Below are 19208 nucleotides of genomic sequence, written 5' to 3'. Positions count from 1 at the left end.
AATGCTACCAACAGCAGAACAGATCCCGGGGATCTAAAGGAACCTCTTGTCACAGAAAGACTCCTTGTGCTAGGGGGAAAGTGCTACTCCCGGCTGATCCAAGCACTGCTACACCAACACTGCAAGAGAAGTGGTGCAGGATTCATTTCTACCTGTGGCTATATAGCTTCTTAATAGCATAAACTGATGGAACTGTAACACATATCCATTCACACTCAGTAGTTAAAACACACATTTAAAAAGGCATTTGGAAAAGCTAATTTGGGATGAGTTTCACAGAAGGCAACACTGCAGCATGCAAGAATTTTCCAGACTCCTATCTGGTAAATTTCACAGAAATGCAAACTACGACGGTCCAAATGAATAATATGTGTTACATCTACAAATCTGGGTGCAAATCCAGTGCTGAGATATTGTCTAGCAAATACTACCTGAAAATAGCTGAAGGGTGGGCAGTTACCTAATGTTTTGCTGTTCATCTTGTTGTGTAAAACCATCAAGCTAACAATTACAACGATGAGCTGAACAAATATTTTGCTCTGTGGCAGGCAAAATACAAGAGACAAAATTGCAGATATAAGTCTGGATGTTCGCAGCTGCATAATTATTTTAGGCATAACAAGCTGTTATTCCAGAACTTAATTGTAATAGAATATAAGGAGAATTTTAGTTTTTCATACATCACAAAATCTGTGCCATGTGAATTCTGTCCATAACCTCCATTAAAGTAAGAACCACTATCTGGTTATTCAGCTTCCTGGTGGACAACCAAATTTTCTTGGTTTGCAGCCCCTCAGAGGGGCGGACATGTGAAATGTTCAAAACTGGTCTGTAATGATTTAACTTTAGTTGATTAATCTGCTGGAACCCATTTTATGCCCTGGGGATGCCAGTTAAGGGCACACATTCTGTTTTGAACCTATTTCTGTTCTGGAGTTCTTGTAATAGTGTGAAAAAAGGAACATGTCAAAATGACTCTTACGTTACCACATTGTAAGTTATCTTAAATTGATTTCAGCATCTCTGTAAGGTACTCACAGTGACAGGATGTTACTCCAGTCTAAGTTCACAAATTTCAATAGACTGGAGTAACTCTGCATAGGAATATAGTGTTATACATTGAACTTTTGGTCGGAGGTAAGTTTATATAATTTATTGTGAAAAAGCGATTGATTACCCAAGCATTCCTTCATTGGTTCATAGCCCTGATTAAACTCAACACTTGTGTTTTCTCTCTGTGGCTGCAGCCCATCAAAGTGGTTTGATAAACTATGGAATATTTATATTACGGTGAAGATAGCTTATCAAAGTAACAGTTGTATAGACTCTGGGGAGGACCATTCAGGTTTTGTGAAAATATGGTGACCTTACCTAAACTATATGGTCTCTGAAGGAAACTGCTGGATACCTCCTTGCAGGTAGATGCTATTGTTCTCTAATATTCTTAAAGATGTTATTAACTTGGATAAGTTTTTTTGTGTGTATCTTTACTGGGATACAACTTTGTAGACACTGTTTTTGCAGCTATAATTGTTTATTACTGTACTTGCTTGGTTTATAAAAATAAAGGCTATTTTAAAAATGGGGGGATGCAATGCATAAAGCTAGAGCCTTGGATTTTTGACACAGCCCTTTTCCTTGCTGAAGAGGCAAGTTGTTGCTCAGCACAGATTTTAAAATCGAAATGGAAAATTGCTGTTTAGTGTCTGGTGGAGACATCAGAACTTCTCTTGTGCCTTCAGTATTTTCCTTGAGAAAGAAAGCACCAGAGGCCACCAGTACACTTCCCATTTGCAGTCAGGCCTGCTGGTGGTCCCTGCACTGCAGCTTTTTTTTTTTTTTTTTAAACCATTGACTGAAATATGAACAAAGGGCAGCCATGTTTTGGTCTTAACTTCTGCAGTGCACATCCATATGCCCTCCCACAACCAATCTGAATCATTAATTCTGAATGATCCAGCAAGGGGCTCTGGATATGACCTAAGAGGGATCATAATAGGGTTGACAGACCCAAGCTGGGAGAAGGCCTGCCCCTAACAGTCATGACCCCCACACCACGCCTCCAACGTGATGATGTCATGCGAACATGATGTCCCTAAGGATCAGGGACATCACATGGCAAAGCTCTCGTATTTTGGACAAAACTATGGTAACCATAGGGTTTTGCCCTAAATACCAGAATGTTGCTACAAGACATCCCCAGCATGATGACATCATTTCTATGTGACTTCATCATGTTGGGAATGTTGCGTACGATGACATCACCCCACCCCACTTCCAGTGAGAGGCTGGCAACCCTAAATCATAACAGTCTTTAAGTGGGATCTGTTCCTTCATGTGTCAAGACCTTGAACGGCTTTCCTGAGGTCAGGTGGCATCCCACTGTGCTGTCATTCCACAAACTAGGTAAAATGGAGTTGTTCAAGAGGGCAATTCTTATAAAGGTAAAAGGGTTGTACTATAACAGAATGGTTCAGGAAGACACTTTATAAAGAAAAGGACTGTGGACTATACCACTGTGTGTGGGATGTATTATCAGTATGCTGCGTGTACTCCTCTGTTGCTGCATTGTTTTCTACTGTGGTAATACCATTTTTCATCATTATTGTATTATTTATTATTATTTGTTATATTTGATGAATCGCCCTATCCTGGCCAGCGCCAGGCTCAGGGCGATGTACAACAGTAAAATCAGTTACATTAAATATATATATATAATCAATTACATTAAAATTACAAACCCTGACGGTGTCTTTAAAGTGCTCTTATTCAGTTATTGGATCAGGGGTGGGGGATCCCCCCAAGAAGGGGTGGAGAGGAAAAGGTGCCAGGATGGCAACCGTCACTGTCCTCATGCAAAGGCTTGGCAGAACATCTCTGCCTTACAGGCCCTGTGAAACTGTAAAAGATCCCGCAGGGCCTTGATGTCTTCTGGCAGAGCGTTCCACCAAGTTGGGGCCAGGACTGAAAAAGCCCTGGCCCTTGTTGAGGACAGCTGGACCTCTTTTGGGCCAGGGATCATCAGCAGATTTCGACTACTGGAGCGCAACACCCTTCCAGGGACATAGTGGAGGAGGCGGTCCCGTAGATACATCGGTCCCAGACTGCTCAAGGCCTTAAAGGTCATAACCAAACCTTGAATCGGACTCGGTATTCAACTTGCAACCAGTGTAGCTGGTGCAGCACAGGTAGAATATGTGCTGTCCGTGGCGTTCTTGTCAGGACTTGTGCTGCTGCATTCTGAACCCGTTGGAGCTTCCGGATCAGACTCAAGGGTAGGCCAGCATACAGCGAGTTACAATAGTCTAGTCTGGAGATAACTGTTGCATGGATTACTGTGGCTAGGTCTGAGCAAGATAGGAGGGGAGTCAGCTGCCGGGCTTGACGGAGATGAAAAAATGTCACCTTGGCAATATGTGTGACCTGGGCTTCCATTGAAAGTGAGGTATCCAATGTCACTCCTAAGCTCTTGACAGTAGGCGCTGGTGGTAGTAGCAGAATGATTGGTGTTAGTAGTTCAGAATGTGGCAGCACAAGTCCTGACAAGAATGTCCAGCCAGGCCTTCAATATCAGACCATAGCACCTCTTCCTTTGAGGCCAGATCCACATTCAATCCTACAATGTAGTGGGTTATATGCATGGCAGAGTCTCAGAGTAAGTGATTACAAGCTCTTTAATAGGAGCGACATAGTATGAAGCTACATTACAAGACTCGTGTTGGGGCCCACGGGCCAAACTTATATGCACCTCTGGGTTCCCGTGCAAGCACTTTATTGGATCATTCAAACAAATGGGGGCTTGTGATTGATCCTGGGCTGCAGGGATTTGAATCCTGCAGCCCTTTGTTCCCAAGTCCCCAAGCTCAGTCCGTATGGCTCCAATGAGCCAGGCGGAAACATCCAAAGTCTTTCCTTGAATCCACATACATAACAAACCCCATGCCAAAGATCAAATCCAATGTGTGGCCTGCCCGATGTGTGAAGCCTGAGGCATATTGGTGGAGTCCCAGTGCCGCCATGGAAGACACCAGTTCTGCGGCCTGGGCAGAGGCGGCAGAATCATCTGCATGAACATTGAAACCCCCCAGGACCAATAGCCATGGGTACTCCAATGCCCACCCAGCCACCGCCTCCAACAGGTCCAGAAGGCTGTCTGCTGATGTGCTAGGCGGTTGGTACACCAAACAGATCGCCAGACTCACCTCAGACTCCCACACCAGGCCAACACATTCAATCCCGGTGATCCTTGGGATGGGGAGTGGCTTGAAGGAGAAAGCCTCCCGGATGAGCAAGGCCACCCCGCCCCCCGAGTTCGGGACTGATGTAAGACCAAGAAGCCTGGCGGGTCAAGTTCTTTCAAGGCGACTGTCTTGCCCTCTCGAACCCAGGTCTCTGTCACGCAAGCCAGGACCATCGACTGGGCTGCAAGGGAGGTTTCCCAAATACACTTCCGACATGCCAAGGGTCTCTGCTACAAGTTGGTGATTACACGGGGTGGGGCGGGGCGGGGTCAGCATGCCTGTGCCCACTCCCCCTCTGCGCAAGTTGATTCCTACATGCATAATAGCATCGTAGAGGGGCTCCTGAGGCCAAGCAAGCTTGTTGCTATGCACTCTGACCAGCATACTGGGGTAAAGGTTTTTCACATCAGCTGCTGCCTGACCTTTAAAAAAAACCCCAGATACACAAGGGATTGAACCTGGCACCTTCTGCATGCAAAGCAGGAGCTCTGTCACTCAGCCAGGGCACCGCCTCAGTATTATTGTCCTACTATTGTCCAGTATTATTGTCCTACAGTATTATTGTCCTGCACGTGTAGAACGGAGGTGAAATCTTGTCTTGCAGTTCTGCATGACCTATTTCATGCTGTACCCTGAGCAGCCAATATGCAATAACGTCAAATGCCCCCCCCCCCCACCAATTTAAATACTTTGGAGCTTCAGAACGACCAAAGTTATATATTAAACCAGCTGTATGCATTGTAAAAAAAGTATACCTGGGCTGTGCAGGAAGCCCCACCGCCAAACATGTTGTCCTGATCCCACTTTAAGTAATTACATCTTGCCAGAGATGGGTTCTCAGATCAATTATTATACAGGCTATACTTAAAAAGGATTATCGCTTGTTTAATGTTTGCCACTGAAAATCAAATAACTGAGGCCAACCAGATGGGAATGGAAACAGAGGAGAAGTGTGGGGCGGTGCCTCATGGCCCCTTGTTTATGCCCATCAATATTCACCTAGCGCAGCCTACTGTTGGGTTATAGGGGCAGCCCAGAAATATTAAAGCACATCCACTTCAGTGCTTAGCACTGAGGGACTTGGATGTCCTTGGTAGCCAAGTGTGGGGAACTCAGGTGGAATCTTTGCCTGTTCCTTATATGCCTGTATGAGCATCGCCAAAAGGAGACAGGTAAGAGAAGTAGAAATTTCATTCCCGTTGCAAGAGTTTCTGTGCTGATTATCATAGACAAAGCAGGGCAGGCGGTCAGTGCAAATCCAGCTGCAGTAAGCAAGAACCACAGTTTGCTGATGCTAGAAATAAGTTTTTAATTCAGGGTTGATCGTGGATCTCAACATGTTTCAAATGGTGAAAGCTTGTTCTATGGCTTTTTCAGGCAGCATATTGAAGAAATAAGAGGTTATTGCTCGAAAGAAATATTTTTCAATCTATTATATATTTCTTGTTTAAAGATTATTTAAACCCCTTTGGGTGTTTGCCCTTTTCTTCTTCTTTCCCTAGAGGTTGCAGCCAATTTATGGCAACCTCACAGGATTTTCAAGGCTAGAGACATTCAGAGGTAGTTTGCCATTGTTTGTCTCTGCATAGCAACCTTGGATTTCCTTGGTGGTCTCCCATCCAGATACTGATCAGAGCTGACTCAGCTTCCAAGGTCTGATAAGATCAAGCTAGTCTAGGCTATCGAGGCCCCTTAGAGTTTCGATCTTTTTAATGCAATGAGTTCAACAAAATGTGCATTGTATTTTTCTATCATAAGATTACTTTGACACTCTTTCTTGTAGTGGGGTACCAATCTGAAAACCTGGCATTTTAAAGTTTATTCAGCTATTTCCCAGAAAGTTCTGTGTACAGCATAAGAACGTAAGAGAAGCCATGTTGCATCAGGCCAATGGCCCATCCAGTCCAACACTGTGTATCACACAGTGCCCCCCCCAAAAAAAGATTTTATTAATCTCTACAATAGTCCTGTAAGGTAGGACGCTATTATGTTTCAGTGACAGCCTTATCAAGGGTGATAGTGAGATTGCTACATAAGGTAACACCCTGTGTAGATAGGTGCAGGTCTTTTCTGTAGCAGCTCCAAGACTGTGGGATGACCCCCCACAGAGGTGTGATTTGGTACCTGCCTTCTGGGGGTTTAGGTAATTATGCAGGGTTGCCAACCCCAGTTGGGGACAGGGGATCCCCCAGTTTGGAGGCCCTTCCCCACTTCAGGGTCATCAGAAAGCAGGGGGAAGGAAGGGAAATATCTGCTGGGCACTCCATTATTCCCTATGGAGACTGATTCCCATAGGGTATAATGATCTGCAGGTATCTGGAGGGGCTGTTACAGGCGATATTCTGAAATCATTACTTCTGAGGCAGTTCCCCATAAAGCTATGTGTGATCACAGTTTGTTTGCAAAATGCCCAGCTATCAGAAGCTGATACTGCCATTACAATGAGGATGAAAATAGACAGAACGAGGATGTAACTGAGCATCTAGGGACTTTAACACGACTGCCAAAAGCCATTTTGTGTCTGGAAAAGCAACTACACAAACCAACGACACATTTTTGTTAGGGGAAATATGGCATTTGAAGACTGGGCTTTGCTGTTTTCTTAGTTAAGGAACTGTTCTTTATCTCAAGACAGATGATATTGTTTTAATGTGCTGACTGAAGCGTTCTCAATGTGGGGTGACCAGGGGCATCATGCCATCCACCTGCAGGGCTTTTTTTGTAGCAGGAACTCCTTTGCAAATAAGGCCACACACCCCTGATGTAGCCCAATCCTCCAAGAGCTTACAGGGCTCTTAGTACAGGGCCTACTGTAAGCTCTTGGAGGATTGGCTACATCAGGGGGGTGCGGCCTAATATGCAAAGGAGTTCCTGCTACAAAAAAAGTCCAGCAACCAGCACTTTTCCTGGACCCACTAGGTGTTTTTAGAAAGTGAGTGGGGTCAGATGGGGCTTTTTGAGTTTTTGATGTTTATGGTATAATGCAGACAGCGGCTTTACATAAAGTATATAACTTTACATAAATCAAGGTGGCTGTGACTTCACAACTTCGAAAACAAGGTAGGACTTGATTTCGAGTAAATACGGTTGGGTTGCATGGCTAAAATCCTTAGATCTGAGAGTCAACGTGGTGTAGTGCAGGGGTGGCCAACGATAGCTCTCCAGTCATGTTGGCTGGGGCTGACGGGAGTTGTAGGCAAAAAACATCTGGAGAGCTACCGTTGGCCACCCCTGGTGTAGTGGTTAAAAGTGGCAGATTCTAATCTGGAGAACCGGGTTTTATTCCCTACTCCTCTGCATGCAGCCAGCTAGGTAACCTTGGGCCAGTTACAGTTCTCTCAGAGTTCTCTCAGCTCCACTTACTGCACAGGGTGTGTGTTGTGGGGAGAGGAAGGGAAGGAAATTGTAAGCCACTCTGAGACGCCTTTGGATAGTGAAAAGTGGGGTACAAAAACCAATTCTTCTTCTATTTAATGCATCTAATTGGAAGAAGGCTGGGGGATCCCCATTCTGGCTCTTTATCGAGGAAGCACAATAGACCAGAAGGCTTCCTTTGATGGAATTCTTTTGCCAGCTGGAAATGTGCTACACGAATTAGCAGGTTATTAACATTTTATTTAGCAATAATAATTCCTATGCCTAAATAAACATACTGGAGAGCAAGCCCCCTTGAGCTCAAAGGGACTTGCTTCTGAGAAAAGATTATTAGGACTGCACTGCTAAGGAACGAAGGGGTGGATTTATTCCTTTTCAGGGGCACCTGGCATTTCAGTCGTCCTGTCCTGTTCTCATTCTTTAACTATGTACTTTTGCACCCTAGTTGAAAAAACTGTTGCAATGTTCTGTTTCAAAGTTATAAATAACAATTTACGGCTAAAGAAAGCCATGCTTTGACTGCACAAAGAGAAAGTTAGAAATGTGTGCTATAAAATCAGAGCTCTGTAACCTTATAGCACCTTTGTCTCTGAATCTCTGCTTTAACAAGAACATTCTGTTAATGATCGAATGCTGTCAACCTGGGAGTTCCGCTGATAGCTAACATTCCTGAATGCTATCTATTGTAAAGAAATAAGGACGGGGTTGTCTGTTACGTCTCTCTACAGTCTTATAATTTGGCCTATGCATGTTGCTTCTGCCTAACTGACTATGCAAAATATTATAAGCATTTATAGGCTGCACTTGAGTGTAGTTAGCGATGGAGAGAAATGGCTCAAAAAGCAGAAAACGGGGCTGCAATTCTGTTCATGCTTACTTGGAAGTAAGTGCGTGCAGTAAGTAAGTGCATTAGGACATTTCTCTCCACCACAGAGACATTTGCAGGAGCATTTCTTGGAGGCATCCCATCCCAATACTAGCCACAGCTGACCCTGCTTTGCTTCCAAGATCTGACAAGATCAGATTCGCCCTGGCCTATCCAGGTCAGGTACAAAACGTATTTAAAGAGATCCAGGTGGGCAGCCGTGTTGGTCTGAAGCAGTAGAACGAAGCAGAGTCAAGTAGCACCTTTAAGACCAACAAAGTTTTATTCAGAATGTAAGCTTTCGTGTGCTCTAACTACACTTCATCAGACAGTGGGATAGGATGGCAAGCAGTCCTGCATCGACCAAAGCAACCCCATCAATCCTCTTAGTACAGGACCTACTATAAGCTCCAGGAGGATTGGCTACAGCAGGGGTATTTGGCCTAATATGCAAAGGAGTTCCTGCTACAAAAAAAAAGCCCTGGAAAGGTGGACGTGCAAGTAGACTTGACACTTCCTGTTTCAGCATCTACATGAATGTGGTTATTGCAAAAGGCCCATGTTCCTATCCTCAGATGCATTCAGATGTTAGAAATGGTCCAGGCTCCTTCAGCAACAAAGGGCGGACAGTATGAGTGCTCTGATGTATCTTATACAAGCGTCCAGACTACCATCCCTCCTGTACAGCGGAGGGAACAAACTCTCTTTATTCTTACAATTCAGCATCAGTGATCAAAGTGATCGAGCAAGGTGGAGCCTTACCATGGCTGAGTGTCTCTTCATTCTTTCTCCTAATTCCCAGTGCTCTGATGTATCTTATACAAGCTAAAGGTGGTAGATTACAGAGATGCCTTGATTTTAAAATATACAAGCAGTCACCATATCAGTGAACAACCCAGTGGTGAGAAAACTAAACCCGCTGCTTTGGAGCTCATTTCATTGGACTCTAGCACCCCCTGCTGAAGTACATTTAACTTGCTATAGCAACAGGCCACAACGGAGGCAAAATTTACAGTTGTAACCACACTCTTAACCTTATTTGTTTCTAGAAGTTTTTCATTTGGTAGAGAAAAATAAATCGAAGTCCTCCCCCCCAATAATATTTTTAAGTGCTCTCAAAATGTCATCTCTGTTTAAACAGTGGTATATGCTATTTGCAAGCACCCTTATGGACTGGCAGGAGAAAATGAAGAAATGGTATTAATAATATGATTTCCTTGAATTACAGCATCATGGAGTTATCAGTATGTTACTAAACAATGTTGCGGTTTGACTGGTGAAAGGGGGCAGGGCTGTGTAAAAAAATGCTTTTTTCTACCTAATCTCTTATGCAAAACTTGGCTTTCATTGTTGTGTCAGGTCCTTTCAGCCCTCTCTACCTTGGAAAGGGTATGCAGACACCATGGTATACCTTATTTATATACTTAATTCATTTAATCAGATTTATACCCCACCACTCCCTCAACAAGTCAGCTTTGAATTGGTGGCACTTTCCACAATCACTGTATAAATCTCCTATTGCAGGGGTGGCCAACAGTAGCTCTCCAGATGTTTTTTGCCTACAACTCCCATCAGCCCCAGCCACTGGCCATGCTGGCTGGGGCTGATGGGAGTTGTAGGCAAAAAAACATCTGGAGAGCTACCGTTGGCCACCCCTGTCCTATTGAATATAGCTGCATCCAACAGCCCAACAGTTAAATGATCTGGCAGAAACAATAAAACATTTCCAAGACATACACGAGTAATTAAAAATCTGTTGAAACAACTCTTGTCTTGCAAATCCTGAGGCAGTATACAAGGTTCTGCAGGGCACGCATGTCTCTGATAAAACATTCCACCAGGATGGAGCCACCACAAAGAAGGCTCTCACCCTGGTAGAGGAGAGGTGAGCCTCTCTAGCACTGGGCACTACCAAAAGATTGTGTAATGAAGAACGCAGCCAATATGGGGGACTGCAGAGGGAGAGGCAGTCTTTCACGTGTGATGGTCCAAGACCATTTAAGGCTTTCAAGGTTAAAATCAGCACCTTGAATTTAATCCAAAAAATCAATTGGCAACCGTCCCTGTGTTTCTGCACGAGCCACAGTTCAGTGTATGCCTCTTGATTGGAAGGGAACAAGTTTGACATAGTGACTCATGCAGAGATGCAGCAGGCAGCCTCTAGTGAGAGACTAATTGTTAATTCTACTGCATCAGGACAGATCAGCAGATCCCAGGATTACCCTTGGAAGAGGTCACCTACTGTGATTGGTTTTGCCTCTGCCTTTCTATGAAGAATACGCACACAAGGAGACAGAAGCAGAATATACTCATAAAGATCAGCATCAATAAAAACTAGGGAGCCTGTAATGTGAGGGCTTGATGGGGCTTCTAGAGGCTGAAGTTCCAAACTGGGGAGGCTTGGGGAAAAGCCTTGCTCTAGTCCACCACCAACAGGACCAGATCTACATGTTTTTTTTTGGGGGGGGGGGGAATTTAAAAATGACGCCCCTTTATGGACCATTCTATCCTATGGTCCCATAGAATACAATGAACTCCATAACCAATTTGGCACCCCCCCCTCTGTCAGTGCCCAGGGCAAGCACCCCCCCTCTGCCCCCCCCCTTAAATCCGGCCCTGCCCACTGAGCATGCTTACACATATTCCTGCTCAGAGCCCCTTTGGGTGATCTGAGAATGCAGAATGGCTAGATCTTCTGAGACAGAAGGATTCCCTAATTATTGCATTCATTTATCAGCGCACACAAGCAATAATGTCATGGCACACAGTTTGGGAATGACCACATGATGAAAGTCACATCAAACCAGACAAAGATGGGAATGGCACGAGTCATAAACTGAGATGGTTAAAGCCACTGTGCTGAAAGAACACAGAATCCTTATCTTATTTGCAGGGCAGCCCTAAGAAGAGCAACACCCTTTTCAGAATCTACTGATGTCAGTAGGTTTGGAAGGGAGTAACCAGGGCTTTTTTTTGTAGCAGGAACTCTTTTGCATATTAGGCCACACACCCCTGATGTAGCCAATCCTCTAAGAGTTTACAGGGCTCTTATTCCAGGGCCTACTGTAAACTCTTGGAGGATTAGCTACTTCAGGGGTGTGTGGCCTAATATGCAAAGGAGTTCCTGCTACAAAAAAAAAGCCCTGGGGGTAACTCTAGGAAGGTATTGTTGAAGTCCTGCATTTTTTTTTTTTTTGGCAGAAAGCTGGAAGTGAGAACAAAGCGGTGAAGTGAGATAACTGTACTGACAAGGGAGCCTGAATTTAAATCCCTGCTCATGCATGGACTTCTGCTGCTACCTACCAGGGGCTCTTACATGAGTCACTAACTTCACAGCAGGAAAGCCCTTTGTGTGTACTGTCTATAGCTCCCTAGGGGAAAACCAGAATATAAGGGCAGGAAATATTCTGTCTGTGTACTAGATAGCAGGTACTTCCTGATGGGAATAACATACAATACCACTGTTAATTTGCCCGGTTCCACTGGTCTCTCATAAAGAACATGGATGGGTAACACAACTCTCTTTTCTCTTGCAATGTCAGATGGACTTTCTAGCATGGACAAACTTTCAAACACCCAATCTTAGCTTATATTTAATTACCTACTTTTTTAAAAAGTGAGTGTGCTAGATTCAGTCTCTTACAGTGTAATCTCATCTTCTGAGTTCATTGAAGTCCATGAGTTTAGGGCTGTTTAGGATTGCACTGTTAATTATATTTTAGGGGAGGGAAGTGCTGTCAATTTGCAGCCAGTTTATGGAGATTTCATAGGTTTTCACGGCAAGAGATGAACTGAGGTGGTTTGCCATTGCCTGCCTCTACCTAGTGACCCTGAATTTCCTTGGTGGTTTCCCAAGTTATAGGGTTGCCAGGTCCTGACTAGCCACCAGTTGGGGCAGGAGAGGGGGTGCTTGCCCCGGGCGCTGACAGAGGAGGGGGCGGGGCGCCAAGTTGGTTATGGAGTCCATTGTATTCTACGGGACCATAAGATAGAATGGTCCATAAGGGGGCAGGAGAGAGATAAGGTGGTCAGCTCCAAGTTGGGAAACTCCTAGAGATTTGAGGGTGGAGCCTGAGAAGGACAGGAACCTCATTGTGGTACATAGAGTGCCACAGAGTCCTCCCTCCTAATCAACCATTTTATCCAGGGGAACTGATCCCTGTAGTCTGGAGTTGAGCTGCATTTCTGGGGCATCCCAGGTCCCACCTGGAGGCAGGCATCCCCATCCAAGTATTAACGAGGGCTTCTTTAGCTTCTGAGATCTGGTGAGATCAGGCTAGCCTGGGCCATCCAGGCCAGATAAACTTTACAATACATGATCGTAAAAAATAAAGACAAAAAAGGACAAAAATACAGAATTATTTCACAAAGTTGTCCATCCTGATGTCAATAGAATAGTTAAGAAAATGCCAACACATTGGTGTTCTCTCTCTCTCTTATTTTTATTTATGTAAATATTTTTTTAAGCAACCCAATCTTTGGGATGGAGTATGGTGCAATTCAAATGACGACCAGCAATGCATTTTCAAATGAAACTTATGCCAGTCTGTTGATATTTATTTTATTTACGTTATATTTATATCCCGCCCGTTCCATACAGACTCCAAGCGGGCAGCCATGTTGTTCTGAAGCAGTAAAATAAAGTACAAGGTCCTACTTCGTTGGTTTTAAAGGTGGTTTTAAAGTTGCACCTTTAAAAGTTTTGACAAGTTGCACCTTTAAAAGTTTTGACAAGTTGCACCTTTAAAACCAACAAAGTTTTATTCAGAATGAAAGATTTTGCATGCATGCATACTTCTTCAGACGAGGATAGGGAATGGTGGGCTGAAACACATGGAGTTGATGGGTTAAGAGTGTAAACTGATACAAAGGTAGGATCAACTTTGTTTTACCTAGACTTGCAGCAACAGCAATTAACAAGCAACTTTTATTACCTTTTATTGCTATCCAGACCAAATGGTCTTCCGATTTATTACACCATTTTCCCATTTGATCCTAACTTTGTATCAGTTTACACTCTTAACCCACCAACTACATGTATTTCAGCCCACTGTACCCTATCCCCTCATCTGAAGAAGTATGCATGCATACAAAAGCTTACATTCCGAATAAAACTTGGTTGGTCTTAAAGGAGAAACTTGACTCCTGCTTTGTTCTTCTGCCAATCTGTTGAGTTTGAGTGCGAGGTCCATGAAAAGGGATCAAGCCAATTCAAACAGTAATCTCTCTTTGTCACAGGAACCGAGGCAGGCACAGAATGGAGAAGGAAATGGAGATCGTCAGGACAGAGAATGGGTCTCCTTTCCATTTTCTTATGGAAAGAAAGACTCCAGTCCGGATTAGAAAAATGGACAGGATCAAAAGCCAACTCGGAAAAAACTGTTCTTGCTCCATGAGGAAAATGAAAAAGTCAGTCATGGACTTCTTCCCGGTGTTACGATGGCTTCCCAAATACAACTGTAAAGAATATATCTGGGGGGACGTTATGTCCGGCCTCGTCATTGGGATCATTTTGGTGCCCCAAGCAATAGCCTACTCTCTGCTGGCAGGTCTGAAGCCGATTTACAGTCTTTACACTTCCTTCTTTGCCAACATCATCTACTTCCTCATGGGAACCTCCCGACATGTTTCGGTTGGAATTTTCAGCCTATTAAGCTTAATGGTCGGACAAGTGGTGGACAGAGAGCTGCTCTTGGCAGGGTTTGACCTCAACGACGATCCTCAGGATGCCATCTACGGCAGAGGCCATTTGAATGTTACAGTTTACAACGTTACCCTCAGCTCTGTGAGCACTGAATGTGGGAAAGAATGCTATGCTATTGGGGTAGCTACGGCATTGACCTTCTTGGCTGGAGTTTACCAGGTAACATTCCTTCTCTGGGAATACACGTCTCCTGCAGGGAGCTTGGTTTTTGCTTTAAGGGAAACTAAAGAAAGAAAGGCAATTTTCTACCGTTTATAAAACAATCCAGAAAGGTAACTAGGGTTGCCAACCTCTAGGTAGTACAAAGACAGCACAGCCAAAGTTATTGTGTCCGAACAACTAGGAATGTATTGAAACAAAATCATACAAATATGTTCAATAGAAGACTAAATAGCAATAGCAATTCCCCCAAAGTTTCACAATTCCATCAAAGGAGTCCCAATGAACAGGAGGTCGACTTGATTATTCCTGCTTCGAATGCTCTTCTAGCATAGGGCGCTCCGACCACATGTCTCAACCAAAGGCAAAAGCTCAGAAAAAAATATCAAAGTGTTTCTGATGCATCAGTAAATTGCAAAAAGCTGCAAAACCCACAAGATTCTTTTTCAGTGCTTCCAAAGACTGCACATAGAATTCCCAATAGACAAATAGGACAGAAAGTCTCCAGTAAGATTTCAAAATGGCACTAAACTCCACAAAGGCTCTAGGTAGTGGCTGGAGAATTACTGATATTACAGCTCATTCCTCAGGGTTGCCAGCCTCCAGGTGGTGGCTGGAGATTACATCTGATTTCCATCCTAGAGAGATCAATTCCTCTGGAGAAAATGGCAGCTTCATAGGATAGGCTCTGTGTCATTATACCCTGCTGATGTCCCTCCTCTCCCCAAACTGCGCCCTCCCCAGCATCTGCCACCCAAATCTCCAGGTATTTCCCACCTCAGAGCTGACAAGAGTAACAAAGAACTGTGAGAGGAAAGGACCCGCACAGGCAAGAGGCCTGTGCACATATGGCTTTGCTTGTGCAGAGCTTTTACATGGTAAAAAATCAGGACTTTTTCCTGCCCCAAGCATAAATGCCTACCTAATATCTTCATCCTTGCCATTTATTTATTTATTTGATTTTTTTTAGTCACTACTCACCCAAGGGCCAAATTGCATGTCTATTAAGTCACATCCATGTCCCCTGGACCCAACTCACTTTCCCAGCAGCCACAGCGCAGTTGTGGAAATGTCAGTTTTAAAGCGGGGGCGGGGTTATGATTGGCCTCAAGACATCATCATGCGGGGAGGAGCTTTTGTTTCTCCCCCATATCTTTTCCCCAAGCCGAAACAGCCCTGGTGGGAGTTTTTTAGCAGGCTGTTTCAGCTTAGAAGGCAGGAGCACCTCCCCATCACACCATGGTCTGGAGATGGATCAAGCCCCCACAGCTGCCTTGAAGCTGCCTGCTTAGTATTGTCTATGCCTGACTGATAACAGCTCTCCAGGGTCTCAGAGAGAAACCATCCCTAGAACTTCTTCCTGGGAATCCCAGGGTCTGAGCCTGTGCCTTTGAAGATGCAAAGCACAAGGTTTGGGTTTTGCAGTTCAGCCACAGAAAGTACTGATGATTTGTGAATTTCCTGCAATGTGGACTAGATGACCCTGGAGGTCCCTTCCAACTCTATGATCACTGTGATCTTTCCTGCACACCCACCCACCTTCACAGTCCCATCCAAAATGGGGAAAGCTGGCCCTCAAGGGTGAAGGGACCCACATGGACTAATCGCTTTGGAGGTTAGAAGAAGAAGATATTGGATTTATATCCCGCCCTACACTCCGAAGAGTCTCAGAGTGGCTCACAATCTCCTTTATCTTCCTCCCCGACAACAGACACCCTGTGAGGTGGGTGGGGCTGGAGAGGGATCTCACAGCAGCTGCCCTTTCAAGGACAACCTCTGCCAGAGCTATGGCTGACCCAAGGCCATTCCAGCAGGTGCAAGTGGAGGAGTGGGGAATCAAACCCGGTTCTCCCAGATAAGAGTCCGCACACTTAACCATTACACCAAACACTTAACCACTACACTAAGCTGGTTAGAGGGATGCAGTGGGTAAAACTGCCCCTCCTCTCTCTTCATCCCGAGGAGCTGCACTGATGGAAAAGGCAGGGTGTTTTCTCCCACCTCAGAACAGCCCCCTGACCAACCTGCCCATTAATGGTCTATCCAATTGATGTGCCACTTCTCCGGGCCTGCTTGAAGTGACTTAAAAAGTAAAAACACAAGATTATTTAAAAAAAACCCAGCAACATATCAACCTATACAGGTAACTCTTCTGGAGTTGTATAGAACTGCTGGGAGGAAGGGAGCATGAAAACAAGTCCCTGATGCTTCAAATCATGGGTCATGAATGCTCCTTCACTGTGCTGTGGCCCTTAGCCATATAGCCTGGGGCTCCTATTCCAAGGTAATATCCAATATTTGGCAGACTAAGGGATGGAGCAAGCGGGTGAACAAGAATCAAGGTAATAAGGTAACAAGGTAATAAGGGCTTGAGTGTGAGGAAATTAAGTTAGGTTAAATTTAGTTGCTAGAATGCAGGGAACTGGTGAGTGTATGAGATCTGCACTGCTCTTCTTTGAAGAAATATTAGGCATGTCTTTTTATGTACTTCCATTGTGCTACAAAAAACAACCCTGTCTTTCTAGAAATGCCTTAGGCTTGAATTCTACCAGCTTGCTGTAGTGGTTAAGAGTGAGGGACTCTAACCTGGAGAACTGAGTTTGATTCCTCACTCCTCTACATGCAGCCTGCTGGGTGACCTTGGGCCAGTCCCAGTTCTCTCAGAGCTCTCTCAGCCCCACCCACCTCACAGAGTGTCTGTTGTGGGGAACAGAAGGGAAGGAGATTGTAAGCCGCTCCGAGACTCCTTTTGGTAGTGAAGGGCAGGGTATAAAACCAACACTTCCCCTTCTTCCATGTCTTCTACGTATTTTTAATTTTTTTCTGTATAAATGCTAAAAGCTTAGACATGCTTTCAGCAGCACTCTGAGGAGGTGGCATAGAAATACTCTAAATAAATAAATACCATGTATTTATCCCACCTTTCCAGTAATGAGTTCTCCTTGCCTTCGTGTTATTCTATCAACATGAGGTGGGTTAGGTTGAGACAAGGAGGACTGGCCGATGAACACCCAGTTTGCTTCACACCAGACTGAATCTTCTCACTTGTGGCCCAAGACCCTATTCTCCACTGGCTGTCATTAGAAGACATGAATGTTTTCTTTTAAAGAACTGCCCACAAAGTCAGAGGCCACCTCCTGATCTTGAGCTAGGCATGTTCTACTCTTACACTCGTTCTTGCTTTCTCCTCACAGGTTCTGATGGGACTTTTCCGCCTGGGCTTTGTGTCGGTGTATCTTTCCGAGCCTGTCCTGGATGGGTTTGCTACAGGTGCTTCGGTGACCATTTTAACAGCTCAAGTGAAGTATCTCATTGGGATCAAGATCCCACGTGCCCAGGGGTATGGGATCTTAATAACCACCTGGGTTAACATTTTCCGCAACATTGCCCAGGCTAACCTTTGCGATGTCATCACAAGTGCCATCTGCATTGCTGTGCTGGTCACCGCCAAGGAGCTCGGGGACAGATACAAGCATAAGCTCAAGGTCCCCCTGCCTACTGAGCTGGTGGTGATTGTGGTGGCCACACTGGTTTCGCATTACGGGCGACTCAATGACGTCTACAGCTCCAGCGTGTCAGGTGCCATTCCAACTGGATTTATCCCTCCCCAAGTGCCAGACTTCAGCCTCATGCAGAGAGTTGCTGTCGACGCCCTCCCTCTCGCCATCGTTGGCTTTGCATTCACCGTTTCGCTCTCGGAAATGTTTGCCAAGAAGTACGCTTACACGGTCCGAGCCAATCAGGAAATGTTCGCCATCGGCTTCTGTAACATCATCCCGGCTTTCTTCCACTGCTTCGCCACCAGTGCAGCTCTGGCCAAAAGTCTGGTCAAATCGTCGACAGGATGCCAGACCCAGGTGTCCAGCATTGTAAGTGCCGTGGTTGTCCTACTGGTGCTCCTGTTCTTTGCCCCCCTTTTTTACAACTTGCAGAAGTGCATCTTGGCCTGCATTATCATCGTCAGTCTAAGAGGAGCCCTTCGGAAATTCAAAGACATCCCCCAGCGCTATCGCCTAGACAAAATCGATGCACTGGTGTGGTGCGTGACTATGCTTGCCTCTGCTCTCATCAGCACTGAGATGGGACTACTGGTTGGGGCTGTTTTCTCAATGCTGTGCATTGTTGGCCGCACCCAGCTTCCGCATGCTGCCTTGCTGGGCCGAATTGGGAACACTGTCTTCTATGAAGATGACGAGAAATACAAAAACCTTTTGACTCTTCCAAAAGTCAAAATCTTCCGCTTTGAAGCGCCGCTTTATTATGCAAACAAGGACTTCTTTCTGAAGTGCCTCCACAAAAGGACAGGCCTGGATCCAGTTGTGGAAATCGCAAAGAGGAAAAAGGCCAAGAGGAAAGGTCAACAAAGTTTAGAGAAGGCACTAGGCCAGGTAGATGAGACTCCATGTCTGGTCCCTAAACACAACGACCTGCAAGCCATCGTCATAGACTGTTCAGCCATTTTGTTTGTCGACATGGCTGGAGTGAGCACGTTAAAGGAAACACACAAAGACCACCAGGAGCTCCAAATCCCTGTTCTCTTGGCTTGCTGCAACCCCAGGGTGATAGATTCTCTAGAAAGAGGAGGCTACTTGGGGAGCGAAAACAAAGACATGCATGAATTGCTGTTTCATAGTATACACAGTGCCATTCAGTTTGTAAGAGAGAAGGAGGTTTTAGCAGATGTCTCTGTTGTATAGTTTGAAGTCCATACCTGTTTCAGTCACACAACTGGTGTTTGGGAGATACTTCATTCATCACACACAGGTTGGAGCAGTGATCACCTTGTCCAGTCTTGGGACTCGCCTTTAATCCCAATGAGCACCTGGACCTAACTTTTAAATTCTTAACTTTTATAGGTACACAG

At 45.0% G+C, this 19208-nt stretch overlaps 2 protein-coding genes across 2 annotated transcripts in view; one reads left to right on the top strand and one right to left on the bottom strand.

The window, feature by feature from the left end:
* IDUA (alpha-L-iduronidase) overlaps window positions 1-19208 on the bottom strand; it is an 85123-nt gene that overhangs the window by 56087 nt on the left and 9828 nt on the right. The window lies entirely within an intron of this gene.
* SLC26A1 (solute carrier family 26 member 1) lies at window positions 13728-19056 on the top strand. The gene is made up of 2 exons (XM_060237047.1): window positions 13728-14344; window positions 17539-19056. Exons 1-2 carry the CDS (start codon window positions 13739-13741, stop codon window positions 19039-19041), a joined length of 2109 nt encoding a protein of 702 aa, XP_060093030.1. The 5' UTR covers window positions 13728-13738; the 3' UTR covers window positions 19042-19056.

This window comes from Heteronotia binoei, chromosome 4, assembly GCF_032191835.1.
Source record: "Heteronotia binoei isolate CCM8104 ecotype False Entrance Well chromosome 4, APGP_CSIRO_Hbin_v1, whole genome shotgun sequence".
Lineage (NCBI taxonomy): Eukaryota > Metazoa > Chordata > Lepidosauria > Squamata > Gekkonidae > Heteronotia > Heteronotia binoei.
This window is presented reverse-complemented; position numbering and strand designations above follow the sequence as displayed.